The sequence below is a fragment of the Macrotis lagotis genome, chromosome 4, assembly GCF_037893015.1.
Source record: "Macrotis lagotis isolate mMagLag1 chromosome 4, bilby.v1.9.chrom.fasta, whole genome shotgun sequence".
Classification (NCBI taxonomy): domain Eukaryota; kingdom Metazoa; phylum Chordata; class Mammalia; order Peramelemorphia; family Peramelidae; genus Macrotis; species Macrotis lagotis.
The window spans coordinates 162,273,634-162,295,802 of NC_133661.1; the positions used below are offsets into that span (position 1 = coordinate 162,273,634).

The 22,169-nt window shown below is 34.5% G+C and overlaps 1 protein-coding gene across 1 annotated transcript in view; it reads left to right on the forward strand.

The window, feature by feature from the left end:
• THSD4 (thrombospondin type 1 domain containing 4) overlaps positions 1 to 22,169 on the forward strand; it is an 82,346-nt gene that overhangs the window by 33,348 nt on the left and 26,829 nt on the right. The window contains exon 7 of the mRNA XM_074234537.1: positions 9,606 to 9,779. Coding sequence (XP_074090638.1) covers positions 9,606 to 9,779 — 174 coding nt within the window. The remainder of the gene's footprint in view (positions 1 to 9,605; positions 9,780 to 22,169) is intronic.

Sequence of the window (22,169 nt, forward strand, 5' to 3'; positions counted from 1 at the left end):
AATCATAAGTATTATTATATGTGTAGATTCTTTTCTTCTTTTATTTCTTGGAGGTATAAGTACAATAGTGGATAGCTGTATCCAAGGGCATGCAGCTTGAGTAATCTCTGGACATTGTTCCATATTTTTTTCTAGAATCCTTTCCATTCATTGAGAAATTGGAGAAGCACAAAAGAATTGAGCTTAGGCCCCATATATAAAGTATTTGGAAAGATTAAAGATTATTATCTTAATCTTGAAATTTTTTAAATTATATTTCCAAATGTAATATTCCATGATCTTCAGGACAAAATGCACAATCCCTTTCTCTGCTCTACTGCTTCTGACTCTATCTCTCCCCTTTAAAGCTATTTAATTGGCAGAAACAGACTGAAAATGTGTCAAAGTAGAATTTGCTTTGGGCTGATGTTTCTGATAATTCTACTGCTGTGCATTATAGTTGTTCTAGAAAATACAACTGATATTTTATAAACTAGATAAAATAACTGAATTTTTTATTTAAAAAAAAAGAATTCTTGCCATATTTCTTCTCCATGAGTCATCTAGACTCCACCTTGTCCTCTGGATTATAGCATACGCAGTCCAATCAAATGCATCCTAAAATAATAACAGCAGCCCTAAATTCTGACCTATCATAGACTAACAAAAATTACACACAGGACCAAAATTGCTGAATCAAATAGTATACACAGTTTTATAGCCCTTTTGGGGAATAGTTCCAAAATTCTTTTTAGAATAGCTGAATTAGTTCACAATTCCACCAACAATTCATGCTTTAATTTGCACTTCTCTTTAAATAGTGATTTAGAGATCTTGTGACTACGAATAGCTTTAATTTCTTCTTCTGAAAACTTCCTGTTAATATCCTTTGATCATATACCACCTGGGGAATGGCTCTTATTTTTATAAAGTCGACTCGATTCTCCATATGTTTGAGGAATAAAACCTTTATCCGAGAAATTTGCTATAAAAATTGATTTTATTTCTCCCTCTAGCATATTCTTATTTAATCATGAATACCCATACCTATGCTTTATCAAAATAGAGAGTTGCCAGAGAACAATAGATGGATGTTCAGATTTGTCTGAACCCAGACTAATATTAAATATTAATTATATTAAATAATATTAAAATATAAATAGACATATTTAGGCATTTAATTCATGCTTTTCCATACACATTTGCATGTATAGTTGATTCAAATGTATGGTTTCATTAATGTAGAAAATTCTGAATGTGAACAAGTACTCAAACCTTGGTCCTCTATCTATTATACCATGTGCTCTTTCTAGTTTGCCTGTTTTTTTTAATTACATTTGATATATCATCAAAAATACTTATTGGTGAACTCTTGGGAATGAAAGTGAAGAATTTGAGAGGTCCTATAAAATTCTGTGATCATAGCTGCCTCTACAGCAAACCTGGCCTACATTAATCATAATTTATTTTTCATATATCCCTGTTTCATTGTCCTGGGAGCTAACTGGTCTAAGAATATACAGAAGAACTCTCCATCAAGACAAAGTGGGGGGGGGGGGGGAATCAGCACTAAGGCAAAAGATTGCCAGGTTCAATTTTGTTGAGTAAAGTCCTCTGTGGTTAATGTACTGAAAACGTGATCTGACCGCACTCAACAGATGAATGTTTGTGTGCTTCCTCCGTTGGCACTAATCTGGTTATTTGATGCTGTAGTTCAGCCCCTACATCGTAATTTCAGATAGGCCTAGGGAGGACATGTAGAAGCTTTCATGGATATCCCCAGCTTGCCCTGGAAAGAAAAAAGAAATTAAATTAGATATTCAAATGCAAAGTATCTGGAAAGAACTATTTGCAGGATAAAATCTTTCACTGAGAGTGTCTTCATGATTACATGGTATGCTGGGATGTAATGTGATATGGATGTAGGACAAAACCCTTACCTTTCCTGTCTGAAGTATGATTATTTGGATTTTAAAAATATGAGATAGGTCACTATTTGTAGGAGGAAGGAAATTACTTTAATTCCTACATTCTGGCAGTCTGAGTTAATTGGTATTTGATCTACCTCATCATCCTTTAGGATAATTTGGGTATCTTACTATTCAGAGCTGGAAGAGATAGCAGACGGTCCAGGCCAAAAAAACTTTTAGCCTGAAATATTCATATAATTGGAGCAAAAGGATTTCTTTTTGTTCAAATTATTTAATTCATTGGCTCCATTCTGCAATTTATTCATCTTAGAATAATGGCTTATACTTGTTGAGGACCTTCAGGTTTGAAAAGCATTCTTTTACCTGTGGTGCAGGTAATGCAATTATTGTTCTCCTCATTCTATTGATGAGGAAAATGATGTACATAAAATTAAAGTCATTTGTCCAGGATCATTCCAAACTATTATGGAAACTCAAATCTTCTGACTATAAAGATTAGTGTTCTTTTTAACTACATTTATTTTTGATCATAGATTTAAACTAAAAGGATTTGAGTTCAAATTCCTAATTTTTTATAAATGAGGAAACTGAAGCATAGAGAAGTTAAGTGACCTATCCAGAGTCACAGAGCTCCTTCTATGTATTACTATACCTTTAGGACCATACCAAGTGACTTGGGGGCAGAGAGTGGTAAATAAAACCCAGACATCCTAGATGAATGAATGCATTAATTACTTTTCTCAGGAAGTTTTGGGTTTTTTCCTGTTTTCATAAAGATATTTTGTCAAACAAAATCACATGAGATTATCCCAAAAGCCAAAATAGTGATGATTTAGTTTCCTATGAATTTATGTTGATTTTAAACAAGCAGCCTGCTTGCTATATGATCATACACAAGTCTCTTTACCTCTCTGGGTCTCATTTCTCCAGATGAAAAAATCAGGAAGTTGGAATAAATGACCAACAACTTCCCTTTCAGCTTTTTCTGTCATCCTGTAACCTTTTGCATTTGTGCCAAATTTAAATAAATTTCTTATAGACAACTCAATGACAAAAACAACAACAGCAATAACAATGATAGAAAGTACCACTTAATGAATAGAAAAATCAAAAATATGTTATAGAATAGTCATAGCTCAGCCCTGCTAGAAGGTGCTTCCTTACTAAAAACTTTTCTTCCCTCACCCACACCTCTGCTAAAAAATGCTAACTAAAATGCAGTTACTTGGATGAAGCTGCTTTTGAATCACAATGTTCAGTCATTTCAGAAGCCTCTGACTCTGTGATCCCATTTGGGGTTTGTCATTTCCTTCTCCAGCTCATTTTACAGTTAAGGAAACTGAGGCAAACAGGATTCAGTGTCCAGAGTCACAGCTAATAAGTGTCTCTGTGAATTTGAACTCAAGTCCTCTCAACCCCAGCACCATCAATCCATCCACTGCACCACCCAACTGCCTATGGCAGATAGAAGACCATTTTTCAAAACTTTAATAATTTACAATACAAAGGAAAAACTATGAAGTATTGCATAATGTAATGTAAATTTGCATTACAATGGAAGGGAAGTATTATTCAAAAATAGTGGGTTTTTTAGGGTTTTGCAAGGCAATGGGGTTAAGTGGCTTGCCCAAGGCCACACAGCTAGATAATTATTAAGTGTCTGAGGCTGGATTTGAACTCAGGTACTCCTGACTCCAGGGCCGTACTCTAATCACTGCACCACCTAGCCACCCCCAAAAATATTTTTCATGAAGGGAGATAATGTGCAGAAATCTACACTCTTAGATAAGGAATTATGGTAGAGATTATTTGGATAAAATTAAAAGGAGATAGAAATAGTAGTTATGGGATTTAGGAAATATCTTATAGATCGCTAAGAGGATAATGCTATCTTAATGCAGAATATCAAGCAAGTTGTGATAGTCACAATAGTAATGTTGGGAGAGTATGGGGCTAGTCAACTATTCTGGTCTCATTTGAAAAAGATGAGTATGTAGTAGCTTTTGAACTTGCCTAACTCATAAATTCTCCTCTCAGACAGCAGAAAAATTAAGTAGAACAAGTTACTTTATATTTAATTCTGACCAAGGGGGAAGAACTAGTTAGTAATATGGAAGTAACAGGAATCTCAGGAGAATGTGTTCAAGTATTTTGCAATTAAAATTATCAAGAAAAAGGAACACTGGACATATTCAAGCAAGCCTTCAAGACTTTAGAATTCAGACATCACAGAGCTACATTTCTATAGCTTGAGATTTTAAACATGAAGCTAATTTGTGAAAGATGAGAAATTGCAAAAACAAATGGGAGTATGACTATATTATCATGAAAAAACCTAATCAGAGGAAAAAGAGAGGACTTCAAAAAGAAATGAAAGTGATTGCACAGGAAATGCTCAGATGAGTTTGGCTTTTAAAGTGATAAACACAAAAGAAGGAAAAAATAGCATATAATGAAGAACAGATATAATAGAATATCACAAACATTTAAGAATAGTATTTAGTAAGGTTGTGATATACTGTTACTTTATAGATACTTTCATTCACTCTCTGTGACTAAGTCCAAAACTCTTGAATTCGCATTTAGTTTATTATTATTACCATTAAGTGATATTTGTATTTTTGATTGCCCTTATCAGAGAATTATTTTCCTTTAGAAAAAGTTTATTAGAGAATTTTGAACAATAGAACAAATCAAAGCCTATTCTTAACCAAATCATGTCCTCTATAAGAGGACTTCTACATGAATGAATCTAATCTAATTATTATAGTAATATATCAATAATGAAGAATGATATATTAGTAATTAATATAATTAAATAAATAAATAAATATTTTGCCATTCATTCCAAAAACTTTTAAGTGACTCATATGTTTGATGTAATATTATTTTTATGATTAGGACTTAAGGTAGAATGACATATATAAAAAAATCATTTCTGTGAGTTAAACTACCTATTGTCATACTTCCCTTGACCAAATCATGTGATTATCAATTGTTTTATGACTTATAATGCCAGTTTCTGTAGATTAGGCTTTCATAGAGTCTACCTGCTACAATAGCTGTTCCATCAACTTGCTATTTGTTAAACCTTGCGATTAGCCCTGCAATGTGCTTTATTTTAAAAAAGAGAGTTCTTTCTAAAAATTGAAGCTCTTTCTAAAAAATTCCTCACTGCTCTGTGACTCTTCCCCCTTATCTCCACCCACTCCAGCTTCAATAGACCCTTCCATATACCAAATAAGTATAGTCAAGAAAAACTAATTAAAACATTGACCTTGTCTGAAAAGAGATTAAGAGATTTGCTCAAGAATCCTCATGTTTGTGGCAAAGCCAATATTAGAATAACCACATCCTTTGACTTATGATGTTTTGCAAATCAATTATTCAATTTTTTAAAAAGACAGTTTAAGCAATAACACTCTCAAGTAACTTCTATCTATAAATACCAATGGAGATAGAGAACTGGACCTGCAACTAAGAAGATCTAATTTCAAATCATGCTTCAGTCATGTGGGAAGTGTATGATCCTGGGAAAGCCTCATTTCCTCATCTGTAGCTAGCAATAACATTCAAATCTCAGGCTTGCTAGAGGAATAAAATGAGATAATATTTTAAAGTGCTTTATAATTGTTCAAGATCTATAAGCATTCAACTATAAATGTTAGCTATTATAATTAGTTGAATGTTGTCCAATGAAAACATTTCACGAGTTAATCAGTACTGAACATAGAATAGTTTAGAATTAGTAGCTACCTCATAGAGAAGCTTATGCATTGATTCAATAAATCTTTAATGAACAAAAATCAAGGAGGTAGACACTATATGTGATACAAGAATATGTAAGGAACATTTCTTACTCTCAAGGAACATACTCTCTAATTAGTAGTGGATGGAGTAAAACTGCTATCAGAAGTCTACAATTTCACTCTTTCTGATTTCCATAGATGCTGTCTTGGGAAGAATTACTTTTTTCTCTTTCCTAAGTTGCCAACTCTTCTTGTCATTTGAAACCCCAATCATGGCTTTTTCTGACTTTCCTGTCATTATCAGTGATTTTTTTTTCCAAAGCTTATCCAAGTCTGTAAAGTTTACCTAACAATCTTAAAATGGAATCTAATGTGATCATAGCTTTTTCAGTTCACTGCCAACAAAAACATTTTAGGTCATATGTGTGATCCAAGAAAAGGTTTAGTGTGCCCAGAATAGTAAGAAGAATCAGTTCTAGTTCTTTAAAAAAAAATGCATTGCATTCACTGTTCAACTAGAAAACAAAAAGTATTACTTTCACTGTGCCTGCCATAGCTTAATAGACAAAGATCTTTTCTAACTTCTTCTCTCATTATTTACTCTGAAACATCTAGGAAACCTCTGACCCCAAATCTTGATTTTATTTCAACCTGTAAGACTGTAATATTCTGCCCATCTTACTTCAAGGAAGATTTTGCTCATTACTGTACTACTGTAACTATTCCATTCAGAGACTGTCCCTAAGAATTTTGTGGATAAAGTAGCTGAAAAACAGCAAACACTAGTTATTTCAGAAGTCAACATATAAAGGTAGAAGGAGATAACTTTCCTTTAAATTCAATTGAATAGGGGCTGCTAGGTGGTGCAGTGGATAGAGCCCTGGCCTTGGATTCAGGAGTACCTAGGTTCAAATCTGGCCTCAGACACTTAATAATTACCTAGCCGTGTGGCCTTGGGCAAGTCACTTAACCCCATTGCCTTGAAAAATCTAAAGAAAAAAATTCAATTGAATAATAAGCTAACAATATATCTCTACAGTACTCATCTGGGTACCTGCTAATAGGTGCTTTTGTTTTTATGTATTTATATTTCTTTTTTTGCTATTTAATCTTTTTGTGTGCTCACTTTATCTCAGTTTTACTCCATCATCATTTGTGTATGTGAAAGAGAAAGAAGAGATGGAAAGAGAAAGGGAGGGGAGGGGAGGGAGAGAGGGAGATATAGAGGGAAAGGAAGAAAGAAGAGGGAGGGAATCCTCTGGATTTGGAATTCTAGCCCTGAGATTCATTACAGAAGATGGGCTAAAATGAGTGCTGATTTTAGAATGAGAAATACCCAAATTGTTCATATCCCACCTCTCAAAGGCTGTGTCTTTGTGTGTTCAAATACATATATATATGAATTTAATGTATAAATATAGATGTAGTCCTTCTTCCCCAACTTCTCATTCTCTTCCTCTTGTGATAATATGAATTTTCATAGTATTTATGAAATAAATTCTGATTTCTCCCATTCTTAATCTCTAAAGATGCATTAGATGAGGTAGGACATGAAAGATCTCTACTGATGTAAATTTTATTTCATGTACACCTTCTCATCTTATCCAATTCTTTCCCATATACTTTTATATGATCATAGATTTAGAAACAAGAGATGGTGGAAATCAGTTCGTTTAATTCCCTCATTTTACAGATTTGTAAATGGAGTCCAATAGAGTTCATATAACTTTCCCAGAGTGACACTAATAAAATAATTACCATTTATACAGTGTGTTAAGGTTTGCAAAATATTTTAGATACTTTATTTCATTTGAGCCTTACAGCAACCCTATGAAAAATATTGATGGTATTATCACCCCTAAACTACAGGTGAAGGAAGTGAGGATCAGAGCTATTGAGCAACTATGTATGATCTGAACTTACTTTCTGTCCTCCAAATACTGTGGCATATTGCCTTTCCTAGAGAAATTATTAGATGTATATCAATCAGCACATATCCTATCTATGTTATTCCTTTTTGTCATTGCATGACCAGCTCCTCTTTCTTTTTTTTTGAAAACTCTAAAGACTGAGGTAAATGGCTATGTTTTTCCTTTTTTTAAGAAAGATTTTATTTATTTAGAGTTTTTCAATTTTCTCCCTATTTTTGCTTCTCTCTCCCGCAAAAAGGCAGTCTGTTAGACTCTACATTGTTTCCATGGTATACATTGTTCTCAGTTGAATGTGATGAGAGAGATATCATATCCTTAAGGAAGAAAGCTAAAGTATAAGAGACAACAAAATTACATAATAAGATAATGGGTTTTTCCCCCCTAAATTGATGGTAATAATCTTTGGTCTTTATTCACACTTCACAATTCTTTCTCTGAATACATATGGAATTCTCCATCACAGATAGCACAAAATTGTCCCTGATTGTTGCGCTGATGGAATGAGCAAGTCCATCAAAGTTGATCATCGCTCCCATGTTGCTGTTTAGGGTGAACAATGTTTTTCTGGTTCTGCTCATCTGGTTCAGCATCAGTTCATGCAAATCCTCCCATACTTCCCTGAATTCCCATCCCTCCTGGTTTCTAATAGAACAATAATGTTCCATGACATACATGTACCACAGTTATTAATCCATCCCCCAATTGAAGGACATTCACTTAATTTCCAATTCTTTGCCATCCCAAACATGGCTGCTATGAATGCAAATAGCTATGTTACACTAGTCAGTGATGAGAATACAAAATAACACTAAAAGCTCTGGTGAAAAGTTTTATACTGGGAGGGGTGAATGGTAGGGGTGGGTTGATTCTGCTATAAACTAGCTGTGTGATCTAGGGCAAATCAATTCTCTCAAGACCCAAGTTTCCTTACCTATAATTTGTTGAGGTTGGATTAGATCATTATGAAGGTCCCTTTCACATTTGACATTCTATAATTTTGAAGTAAATCACTTGAGTATCCCATGTGATGGCAGCAGAAATTAGTGTTAGAAGAGACCAAGCTGAACCCTCATATTTTCCCAGGAAAGCATAGAATACAGTTGACTTTATTACTAGGATTCTACCAGAGGAGATCATCTGTAATGTCAGGAGTTTTAAAAATGAACATGGAAAACCATATAGAACGTAGGGAGAAAATGGTATAAACCCTCTCCTATCAAGGAATTGAAGACTTTGAGGTTTCTTTTCCACTCTTGCCAAGTCCAGATGTCATTAGATTAGTTATCTTCTACTAATGTAGAACAGAGATTTCATAATTCTTACTAATGTCTTTTTTATAGACTTATTCAAGTCCCCAATCTCATACTTTGACCTCCTTTCCTTATATAAATATATGCTTGATTTCCTTTTGCCTGTCTGTTTATCCAAAATTCTGACATTTTGTAGTGAATGGGATTTGGGAAATAATAATAGTAATAAAAATATCTCTTACTCAATGTATATTTATCTATTTTCTATTATAAAAAGTTGCCAATATATGGTAGTAAATAAATGTTATTATACAAATATAATAGTAGAGGTTATTATTCTTATTAATACTCTGATACTCAATGACTCCATGACCTTAATGACATGGATATTCTTTCCATGGGTGCCAATTACAATCCATCTTTAAGCTTCTCATCCCATGTGATTCTTGTTTCTGTTTTTCCTTACTTAGATTATCCCAATTAAACCTTAAAACAATTCACTGAGGTAGGTAACTTTATTATCTCCATTTTAATGATGAGGAAACTGAGATTATGAATAGTTACGTGACTTGCTTAGATTCCCACAACTACTATAGTATCTTCCATCTCTGGTCTTACTAACTCTTAGTTCAGTACTGATTTCAACTATACCACTTGGCCACTGATACTTAATATTATCTGTGAATCCAAGATGTTGCTTTACTCTGGCATTCCTTAAGAGCAGATCTGGTATTAACTTGATTTTATTTGTGTTCTGTCTCATAGTGCTCTGCAGAATGTGGTGTTGGAGTGAGAACACGTTCAGTGGTGTGCATGACCAATCATGTCAGCAGCCTACCCTTGGAGGGTTGTGGCAATAACAGACCAATAGAAGTTACCCCTTGTGACAATGGACCCTGTGCTGGCAAAGTGGAGTGGTTTGCTGGGAGCTGGAGTCAGGTGAGTGAACCTTCTGGTATCTTATTTGGCATATTTGAACCATATAGACCAATAGAAATTGAAAGTAAAGAAGCAAAAAAACATGAGATTATTTTGAAGAAAAGAAAAACTAAACCTGAGAAAATAATGGTATAGTCATTTACTCTGTCCTGTCCTTGGTATGCCCTAGTAAAAGAATTCTTGTTATTAGGATCCTTATTATTATCATTTCAAGTTCTTGTAAATACAGTTAATGAATATCAGAAGGGAACAACAAAACCTAGTTTGAGGTAGTAGAGTTGAAGGGGAATATTATGTTTAATTGTGAAGTAGAAGTCAAGAGGATAGGTCATCATTTGTCTTTCTGGGGGCAGGACAAATATAGTAGCTTATTAAAAATGTTGTTCTTTTGGGGTCAATGAGGAGTTAAAAGAAATTTTGATGTCCCTGTTGCCCTAAAATGCTAGAGGTTCTAGAAGGGAAGCAGGTAAAAGGGTAAGATAGATGGCAAAGGGGGTTACCAGAGAGCATCTCACTCATATAATGAAATAAAATCATATCTACCATGAGTAAATCCTGAGACCTCAAGGGAGGTCTCAGTAGTACAATTTAATAGAGCAAGGGCTAGCATCTCTGTGACTCATATCTAAGAGAAATGACTAGGAAATTCCAAGTGGTTGGTGGCAACTAGGAAGCAGAGATAAGCAGAGTCTTCTTGACTAAGAATAAAGGGAGTCTTTAAGAAGTGAAGGAGGGAGGGAAAGAGAGAAGAAGGGAAAGGGAAGAAAGGCAGGAGGAGAAGCAAAAAAAAAAGGGGAAAAGGGAAGGAGAAAGAAAAAAAATCCAAAATATTTTTAGCTTCTAGAGTTACCAGAAGCCTCATCCTAGTTGGCCATTTATGTATCTCCTCTCTTTTCCTTGAGTATGGTTCTTGACTAGATAATCATATTTATGTCTCATAGTAGTTAGAAATAACTGTGAGAAACATAATGCTCCTAAAACATTCTAAGACTTAAGAAAGATTGAAGTTTTTACCAATCAGGAGATGTCTTAACATCATTCAAACTGAAGTTCCTTGGTTAGTGAGGTAGTAAATATATTTTTAGGGAAAAATAATAATAATGAGCCAACATAAATGTATCCAATAGCCCATAGCAGTAAGAAATGATCCAATATGGTTCATAACTTATAACAAAGCAAAACATTAAAGATAGACCAATCACAATAGGGAAGTTATTTCCTCTAACATCTGGGTTTCATAAATACAAAAAGAAGCAAGCCTAAGGATATAACATGGAGCCAGGGATGAAACAATTCAAAAACCAATCTGTCAACAAACAGAATTCATGAACCTCCCTCCTGGGCTTATGTTGGCTAGATCCCCTAGATAGTTGTACTTTCATCAACTCTTCTTCTCTATCACCTCCCTCCTCTACTGCCATATTCCCAATTAATATAGTGAGGAGTAAAAACATGTCAAATCAACAATGTTTCATAGAAAAAATTATTGACTTGCCATCCTATAGTCTTAACTCTTTTTTGCAAATATCTCTGGCTTCTATGGAGATCCTATAAAAACAAAACAAAACAGGAGACTAATATTAGACAAGGAGGTTTGGGAGAGAGAGAGAGAGAGGTAAAAAGGTTTAGCATAGCACCATTGAAAAATCAATTCAGTAATTGGGAGGGTTTCCTATATTTAAATGAATGAATAATCTGTTATTGTTTAATTTTCTTATTGCTTGTATTGCTCATTTTAACACCTAATCACAGTCTCATTATTTTTACTCTTTTTAATTCACTCCACAGTGCAGTTGAACTGACCTCCTTACTGTCCCTCACATAATAAATAATACCTTTCTCATCAGTTTCTTTGCCCAACTTCTTCCATGAATGAAATGCAACTCCTTTATTCATTCCCATCTCTTAGAATTCATAATTATCTTCCAACACTCAGTTCAAACGTCTTCTACATGAAACTTTCCTGATTCTCTCCCACCAAGTTTCTAGTGTCTTCCCCTAAAATTATTTATTATATATATAAAATACTTATTTTTAATGTACTTTTATAGCTACAAGTTGTCTACCCCAATAGAATTTAAGCCCCTTGAGAGCAGGAACTGTTTCCCTTTACCTTTGTATACCCAATGCCTACCACATTATTTGGCTATAACTGGTACTTTATAAATGCTTGTCAATTGATTATCATTTGCTATCTTGTGAATGCTCCTCTCAGTTCCTCAATTAGAGATTATTAAGTTCTTTTAAAGATAGGGATCATAGTCTCTATTTCTTTTATATCTCTCCTGGTTCGGAGGTCAGGTCTGGATTCAAAGTAAATTTCATTGTTGTGGCTATTTCCTCCTCTAATCTTTCTGTGCTATGTATGGTTCATGCTGTTCCTGTGACCAATAAAGCTGACAGCCAAGCTCCTGATGATGAATGTCTGAGAGCTCAGCTTTTCTAGCCTTAGGATTCACATATTCAGCGTTCATCACTGAGCCTTCCCTCAAAGCCTTTCCAGGTTGGAGACCCTGCTAGAGCTGGTCCTCTTCCGGAGCAACTTTGAGAAGGCACCAGAGTAAAAGGGTAGAGACCCTCCCCACATGGTTGTAGAGTGGAATGAATAAATGGAGCCTCTGAGTACACATGAGTTTTCCAGACAGGTACAAGCAGATACTATTAAAAGAAGCCATTGTCTCTGCTCAGTCAGATTTCCTTCAGAAACAACAAACAGGAAAAGTGATCCAACCCTGAACTCCACAGTCTTCCTCTACTTTTCCCAGCAAACCTGAAGTCAAGTAAAAGTAATTATCTTCAACAAAGGAACATCCCATCAGATCCAGCATCCATTTGCAGAAACCTTTTGCAAGAATGGAATGCAAGATGAAATGTGGCATTTATCTTCCTCAACCTGAGCCACTCAGAGATGTTCCCTTAAGTGAAAGGGACAAGTCTCAAACAGCTTTTTATTCTATTGAAAATCAACATCAGGGAGCAGCAGCCACAGACATTCAGCTCATTGTACATCTTCAGAAGCATAAATGAAACAAGGCATTATCTAGGAGCTATAAATGGTTGTGTTTATAGCCAGGGTAGTCCAGAGCATAATAGTAAGGTCTTTGAGGTTGCCTCAGATGTACCTCATATGTTCATTCTTCCTTCTTTTTCTGTCCCACCCCCTCCTTCATGGGACCATTGCCCGGAGCCCAAACTGCCTCTTCTGGTTAGGGGAAATCCAATTAACAAAGTGATTTAATATCACCCCTTTTTCATGAGAGACTGCATATCTTGAACTAGGTTACCTGAAGAGTGTTGTGTTTGGAGTAAAAGAATGACTTTCCAATGGTAGAATTTCAAGGACAGTGACAGCCAAGAAGGGCAGATATTGGGGTTGGGAGTTATTATCAAATGTGAAGTTCAAATCATAAAACACAAGTAAACATATACTGCTAATATACACTGAACTGGTAAAAACCTACATAAGCCTTCACTTAAGAACGGTGAAAAAGTCACACCTATGAACTACATTTTTTTCGGTGGTGGTGGGTGGGGGACAGGGACAAAAAGATTTCCATTTTGAATTTTTTTCCAGGGACTTTATTACTTTTAAAATGGAGCAGTATGAACTAAATCTGTTTATAATTGTATTTATATCTATCTATATATCTATATCTAGTTCAATGGACATAGTAATGGACTTAGAGTCAAGAATATTTGAGTTCAACTCTGGCCTCTCAGTCTCTTAGACACTGAATCAGTTGTGTGATACCAGACAAATCATTTAGCTCTTTTGCCTCTTTTTCCTCACCTATAAGATAGGAATAATGATAGCACCTTCTTCTAATAATAATCAGGATAAAAATGAAATAATATTTGTAAATGCTTTATATATATTAAAGCACTATATAAATGGTAGATGGAATTTTTATGATATTTTAGAAAAATCACTAAAATGATAAGATTTTACAAATTTTATTTTATTTTTAATTTATGGAATAAAACAAGCCTTTCTATGACATAGTATAATTAAAAAAGATTGTACATGAAATTTTTTATATATTACAAAAGTAAAGATAGCTTTGTGTGCCAGAAATTTCTTGAAGACTTTATTTTATTATTTTTTTTTAGGTTTTTTTGCAAGGCAAATGGGGTTAAGTGGCTTGCCCAAGCCACAGCTAGGCAATTAGTAAGTGTCTGAGATCGGATTTGAACTCTTGGAGACTTTAATAAAGAATGCAAGCAGTTCTACATGATCTAAGAGGGTTCTTTCATCTGTTGGCTTTGGCCTACCATCATCTTTAGAAAAGATTTTCCAAGAAAGTAATTCAAGTGACCATGTGTTGCTAAGCAACCAAAATGAAGAAAACTTCATTCAGACACCATTTGTAGGTGACATCCTAAAGTCAGAAAAAAAATATACGCTAAATTCTACAAGAACAATTTCTGGCATAACACTATTCATGATAGAAAAGAAATATCAATGGAGAATATTTTGAAGTGCCATAAATATGTTCACCATGTGTTCATTAGATATTCCTTTAACAAGACTCCCTAGAAGTGAAAAGTGAATGAGAAATGACATCTACTCAAAGTAGAATTGATGTAATACTATATCTTGCATTACATAGAGATGGTTGGGTGGATGTCCCTGGAGGAAGAACTCACTGAGTTTATGATTTTATTACAACAACCAGGTCTTTGGGGTTTATTTTTCCATAAGCATCAAAGCAAGATTGAAAATAAGCATTCTCATTAGTACAAGGAATATCCAGGTTAGGAAATTTCCCCTTCCAATGAAGGTCATCATCACTGTAATTTATAGTCTTTGCTGTTGTTTAAAATAGAGCTGTCAAACTCATGTTCACTGTCCCAAACTAAGAATTTTTTTTAAATTTAATGAAAAATTTCTTCTTAGCTCACTTCTTAACTCACCTAAAAAGAGGTAGTGGGTCTTAGTTTGTCAACTATTTCTTTTAAGGTCCTTTTCATATGCACCAATTTAATGTTGAAACAACAAAAAAGTGCTTTTTGTGTAAAGGAAAAAAATATATATAAAATTTTAAATGATTTAAGATATTTCTATTGATATAGAACACTTTGATACCTAAAAGGTATCCAAGAGTTTTTGAAATGAACAACTGCTAATATCTCTGTATAAAAACACATCTCTCAGGCAAGATTTGGAAATTTTTGAAAAGAAAAATATGTTACATAAAATATTTACAAATCTCTGTGAATGTTGTAGAAAGATGTCTTACTTGTGTCAGAACAGTTTAATGCATAAAGAGACAGAGAATGTATTCTTGTTTATTAAAAACTAGAGATATATGACTGCAAAGAAACACAATTTCAAGGGCACCAGAGATAGACAGCCATGATGATGACTTCAAAGTAGCAAAGCAATATATTACACCAACTAATTTTCATATTCATGTTTTATGACTGAAAAAATGAGAAGTCATATAAATAGCTAGAGACCAAATATGATTTACAAAGGGCTATCAATGTGATAGGGAAAATATATCGAGCTGTAACTTTTTAAGTGAAAATCACTGAGAATCAGAAGACTTTTAAGACATTGAAGAATTAGCACTAGTAAAGGATTTGGGTATAGGAATCAGAGAACAAACAGACATGATCTTGGGGTGGAGGGAACTGAAGAGCTGTTTTGTTGAGTTTATTGGAATCAGTAAACTAATAAAAGATTTCATCTCAGCTATTCCCCAGAGAGAGAATTTACATTATTGGCCAAGAACTGTAGTGACAACTATTGCCCTTCTGCACCAACTAGAGTTAGAAAGAAATTTTACTTAGAGTTTGTATCTGCCACCTCTGGCTTAAGAAAGAAGATTGGGGATGGGAAGGAGAGAGTGGAGGAGAGATGGCACTTTCAACTGCTTTGATATCTTGGTGAACTGGCTTAAATAACTATCCTGAACTGATCCTGACCACAGCATTTGGGTGAATGAATAAGTTTTGGATATGATCTATACAGTCTAGAGAATCAGTTCTCTAGCTTGGAAAGAACATTGAGAGCTAACACTTTATTAACGTAAAAAATTCTTTTGGGACAGCTAGGTGGCACAGTGGATAGAGTACCGATCTAGTAGTCAGGAGGACCTGAGTTCAAATTCAGCCTCAGACACTTAATAATTGTCTAGCTGTGTGACCTTGGGCAAGTCACTTAACCCATTACCTTAAATAAAAGAAAAGAAAAAAAATTTTTAAGTCCTTTCAAGGGTAGTATGGATGACAAATGTGGTAAATTGAAAGAACTTGTAAATGCTAGGTTTGAGTGAGAAAGAAATTTCTATAGCTGAAGAATGGTGATGAGCAGTAGTCAAGTACTGAGCAGTTTTCCATGATGCAGATGTTCTTGATGCATCAATAACATGTAAGCCTGTAGTCCAGAGTTGAGAGGTAGTTTAAAAATGTATGAGTTTTCCTCTTTCACTGCTGGGTTTCTGTCCTTGTGACTCTATTGTTCCCAATAGATACTGAATGCATTGGTGGGAGAATTAGATCCAATTTTATGTATGTGGATTATTTTATGTGTATAATATAATTTATTATTTGTGCATTTGTTTTGATGGAATTGTATCTATAATATTATTTATTTTGCTTTTCATTAAAGAAATGTAGATATTTAAGTCCTAAAAGTCATTTTTATAAGTGCCTAGAAAATATTATTTGCTGTGCGATTGCATTATATTGTGAGTGAGTGACTAGTTGATAGATTTGTGCATTTTCTTTAATGTATTAGTATCTATAACATCATTTAGTCTTTATTAGTATCTGTAGTATCATTTCTTATGCTTTTGTTAACCAAATATTAATATTTAAGATCTAGAAATGTCATACTAAGTGTCTATATAGATAAATATTATTGACTGTGTATTTGCATGATTTTATGAGTGGCAAATTGAATAGTTAGAAAGGATATTGAAAAGAAACCCTAGATTAAGAATGGTGAGGAGATAAAATGTGTTTTCCCAAGAGGATTGCTCCTAAGATGTTTAAAAAGTTTAAATGTAATTTCATGGTGAAGATATATCTGTAGGAACTTGGACCTGCTAGTGTGAAAGCAGGTTAGAATAAGGGAATCATTCCCAGAAGAAAAAATGGGATTTTGATATGCCTTATGAGAGGAGTAATTTAGATATGTTGTAATTTGTGGGTCAGTGGCATCACAAATTGTTACAGATTTTACCACCACACAACAGTCTGCATTCATATTTGAAGTTTGAGGTCAAGTATAGATTCATTATGCCTTGCTGCCTCTCACCTCTACTATATAGAAGTTATTAATTACATTATATTGCAAAAGGTCAAGCATAGATCATTAGAAAGAAAGGTGGGGTGACTAGGTGGCACAGCGGATAAAGCACCAGCCCTGGAGTCAGAAGTACCTGAGTTCAAATGTGGTCTCAGAAACTTAATAATTACCTAGCTGTGTGGCCTTGGGCAAGCCACTTAACCCCATTTGCCTTGAAAGAACAAAAACAAAAACAAAACAACAGAAAGAAAGGTAATCCACATATTATTGAAAAGAATTTAAATGATTTGCTCCCAATCATATAGCTAGAAAGTGATAGATAGATCTAGGAATCAAATGCAGCTCTAATGATTCATTTTTTGTGGCAGAGTCCTAAGAACAAAACCAGTGAAGAATATAGTATAGACTCATATCACTAATAAAAATAAATTCAAAACTCTTTAGTAAAAACTTAGCAAAAAATTAACAGTAACATGATCAAACAGTCATTCATTATAATCAAATTATATCATTATATGAGGGTTGAAAGAATGGTTCAACATTGGAGAAACAATTAGTATGGTTAAGAATATGAAAAATAGAAACACTCCTCCATCCCTGAACTATTTGAATTTATTAACAGATACAGGGTAGGGGGAAGCCTTTGACAAAATACAGTACTCAGTGATGCTAGAAATCCCACAAAGCACAGGCATATTAGCATAATTTTACTTTAATAAAAGGGTTGTCTAAAAACCAAAAGGTTTCTTTGCTAAATTATCTAACATATATAGATATATATCTATATTATCTTCTTTGCTATTTTATCTATTGAAAATTTGTGAAGACAATTTAAAAAAAGATTTATCAGAGCAAGTAAGAGTGCTCATGGAGAAAAGTCAGAAAATCGGACTAAATAGAACAAGATTCCTTGAGAGAATTGTTTTCCTAGAAGTCCTCTTTCTTTGCTTCATTTCTGAAATTGAGTTCTTTCTCTATCTGATTGACATTGCTAATAAGTTGTGATTTTTTGGTGGGGTTGAGGGGAATCTTTTTTTTCTCTAACAATGATGACTTCTCCCATTGTCAGATTTTCCTGTGTCTTATAAATTAGCAGAAGCCCAGGGATAGTTGTTAGATTCTTTAACATTTAGCAGTTGTTATCACCAATTTTTATCACATTTATTTTTAAAAATTAGAACTGTATAAAATGCAGTTTTTTTTATTAAGTAAAGTACAATTTCAAAATCATTGTTTGTTATATTAAATATATATGTCAAAGGAGCTAAATGCAATACATTTTTCAGTGTTCTTTAGTGACTTTATATCAGTAAAAAGCACAAAAGCAATAGGTATTTTGGGAAGGACCTGCTTAGGAAAAAAGCATAGTGGATGGGAGTAAAGAAAGTTTCACCTTAAACAGGTCACTGTCCTTTGCTGAGTTTTAGTTTTCTCATCAAGATTGACATGATATGATATGACATTGGTTTAGAATTGAAAAGAAGTTCAGACTATCTAGTCCAACCCTGTCATTTTATAGATGAGTAACTGAGCAAAGCAGTTGATAAAATGCAGAATTCAAGGTCTATACACAAAACATATGCTATTATATCCAAATTAACTATAAGTGCTTCTTTTGGTGTGCATAACTTTGTTCATATTCCATTTGCTTAGAACATCATCTTTCTATTTGTTGAATACCTACCAATTCTCTAAAGCTCAGCTCAATGCTCCCCTTCTCTATGAAGCTTTTTCTGATCCCTTTTATCATTAGTAATCCACTCCCCACCTCTTAAATTTCATACACTTCCCTGTCACATCTCAAAGACTCTTACATATCATCTAAAGTTGCAGCTATCTGGGTATGTTTCACGAGAGAGCCAACGTGGTGCTACCATACCACTATTACCATGACAACCTTAGAATCAGGAAGAAATGATTTCAAGTCCTGCCTTTAACACATACTAGCTGGGCAAGTCATTTAGCTTTTCAGAGTCCCCAGATAACTCTTTAAAATTGTAACTAAAAGAACAATTGTTGATATTCATGAATGGGAGTTTCTATACTGTGACTTCCCTATGTAGATGAAACTAGAAGTAGAATCCACCTCTCCACACCCTCCACCCCCAAAAAAAGTACATTTTAGATCAGATTAGGCTAGTTAAGATGATACTTACACTCATCTTAGTCTTCTTCAGCTTAGTATATAAGGGAAAAAACCAAGACTGAGCATGCTAACTGGTATCTTAAGGCCAAAATTTGAAGGAAAAAATGCCCAGAGCAATTAATATCTGGATAATATGTGTCTAATTTAAGTTTTGGCATGGTAAAATGGAAAGAACTTTAGAGATTGTCAGGGACTAAATTTTTCCTTTATTTAAAAATTTTTTAAAAATTCCATTTAAAAGTATCTTATTGTTTCCAATTACAAGTAAAGATAGTTTTCAACAGGTTCCAAATTTTTCTAAACCTTTTTTTTCTCCTCCTGCCCACAATCTATTAGCATACACTCCATATCATAAGTGTTTCCAAATCATGGATTTGGAATTGAAAGGGAACTTGGGGGTCTCTTAGTCCAGTCTTCCTGACTTTACTTTGTTGTTGCATTGAGAGATGTGTTGAAAGGGAGAGAAGAGAAAAAAGTTTGTGTGAGACTTTCCTGTGCTGCATTAGCACCTAATTCAGGTTGACATTCCCTTTTGGATATCAAATAATAACATGTTTGTGGTATTGCTCTCTTAAGTGTTTTGGCATTGACTGCACATCACCACCAACTTCTGTGACCTTTCAGAGACAGATCCCTTTTAGCTCTTAATCCTATGTTCCTATAGCTTTTCTCCCCAGGGTTTTTGGGAGTTAGTAACCTTGGCCAGTCTAATCCCCATTCTACCTGAACTGAGACCAAAGGGAGATTAGGAGAAATAAAAATCTGCCTGCTGTTCTTTGCATATCCTAGCCTATATTAACTCAAAGATGCCCAGTGCCCAGGAGCCAAACCTCTTTCTGCCCTCCTCTTCTCTAGCTTCTGGCTGCCTCATTGTGCTGCAGTTAAACATATTAAATACAGTGCATCATTATTCAAGATGCATGTAATATATTGCTTTTGTCCAAACTACCCATTCTGAATGCACAGCTGGAATTTCTACTGGGATACACTCAAGTGAGTTCTATAATTACTTAAGCCAGAAAAGCCACCTGGCTTGTCTGTCTACATTGCCAAGAGCAGGTGGAAAATTCCACCCCTCTTTCTGCTGACTATCCCCTTCTCAGAGGGTCTCACAGACCTGGTCTAGGTTTGCCACTGTGCTGTTTGTCTCACACTTCTGCCTGCAACACTGAACTCTACCACTCCTTTACAGCTGTAGCTTGAATCAATTCTTGCCCATCTGCCCCACTGTAATTCTCCATTCTAGCCAAGAACAATCCTGGCTAGAAGAAGCTTCAAATGCCAGACAGGGGCAGCCTACCAATTTGTTTTTGAAGTATTTGCTCCCATTGGACCCAGCTTTTGCTCCTTGACCTGGGGTTAAGAGCAAGAGAAAAGAACTGCTAACCTGTGATAACTATAAGTTGAGCAGGTACTTAAAGACTTTCCATCTTGATAATATTTAGCACAGCATATATTCCTCTGCTTTAATTTTGAAGGATGTAGGATCATATTCTAGGCACTGTATATATTAATCACTGTTTACAAATATTATCTTCTATCCCTCTGAGTCTCAGTTTCTATCTCTATAAATTGGAAGATTAGGATGATGATTCTAAATTCTCTTCCAGCTCTAAGATTCAATGTCTCTGTGAGATTAGTGACAAATCTATTCCAAATTGGACTTCTCCATATAAATGAAAAAAGAATTTGGTTGTGTGCAAAGGGTGACTGTCCCCCGAATTTTTATAATAGACATTGATGAAAATTGATATAACTATATCAGGTTATTTATGATATTTTACTTTTTCCCTCCCCCCAAAAATGAATACATAGATTAATCTATTTAAAACCTATTCATGTAGAAATTCCATATATTGTTGGGGAAACTCTGAGAGCTTCCTAGATTCTGGCACCATCTTGGTTCTATCCAGAAAGTTCTCCCATATATTGTCTATAGTGTACTGTGAAGTCTTGCATTACTAGCCATCCTCATAACTAGGCTTCAGTCACACCATTCTCTCTAAATTATGCCAGGTGACAATGAGCAAGGACTCTGGATTTTCAATCATTCATTGAGCAGTAGAATGTAGAAGAATGACCATATTATCCATTTATGGTTTTGAGTCAGCCTTCATGTCTACCAAAATGCTCTGCTCCCCAAGGGATCCTTCTGTTTTGATTGTTGGCTACATAGCCACTGGCATAGAGGTGAGGTTGGCATGATGATCTGCAGCTGTATGTTTTATCATTTGCAGTTTACAAGACCAAAATTCATGAAAGGTATTTATATCCTGGTACACACTAAACCAACCTGTCCTGATAGAGCCTCTTTCTACCATATGGATGAAGAAGTTGACTTTTGTTTAAATCATCAAAGTCCAAACAATTAGACTTCCTTACAAGTATGGTTTCTATTGTATGTTCATACTTTTTTAAAAATATAAAATGAAACTTTTAGTTATCTATAAATCACTAATAAAGCTAATTAAGTCACAATGAGGCTCACTCACTAATGAATGACCCTATTGTCTAAGTTTAGTTTTCCTCAAGTCTGAGTAGCTATATTACAAGAACAATCCTGGCTAGAGGAAGCTTCAAATGCCAGACAGAGGCATTTAAATCTCCTAATCTAAAGCCAAAATGTCTCCAAACTCATCAAAAACTCCAAGACCCCTGATCAAAACATATCTAAAGCCTTTTCTGGAAGGTTTCTTCTAACATTTGAAAATTTTTCCCTTCCCAGAAATCCCTCACTGACTATGATGGTGTTGGCCTTGTTTGGTCTTTCTAACTCTTCCATTCAACCATTTGCCTCTTCTATGGCCATGTTTTTGCTTTCATTTTTCCCCCTCCTTATAAAGAAAAATAAGAAAAGATAAATGCTGTTGAATGGTGGGAAAATGTCACAGCCATTTATCAATTTGATTTTACAAACAATTCTCAATTTCTTAAGTGCCTACACCTTGCAAGGCATTGTGATTCTCAAGTGCTTAGGCAAAAAAAA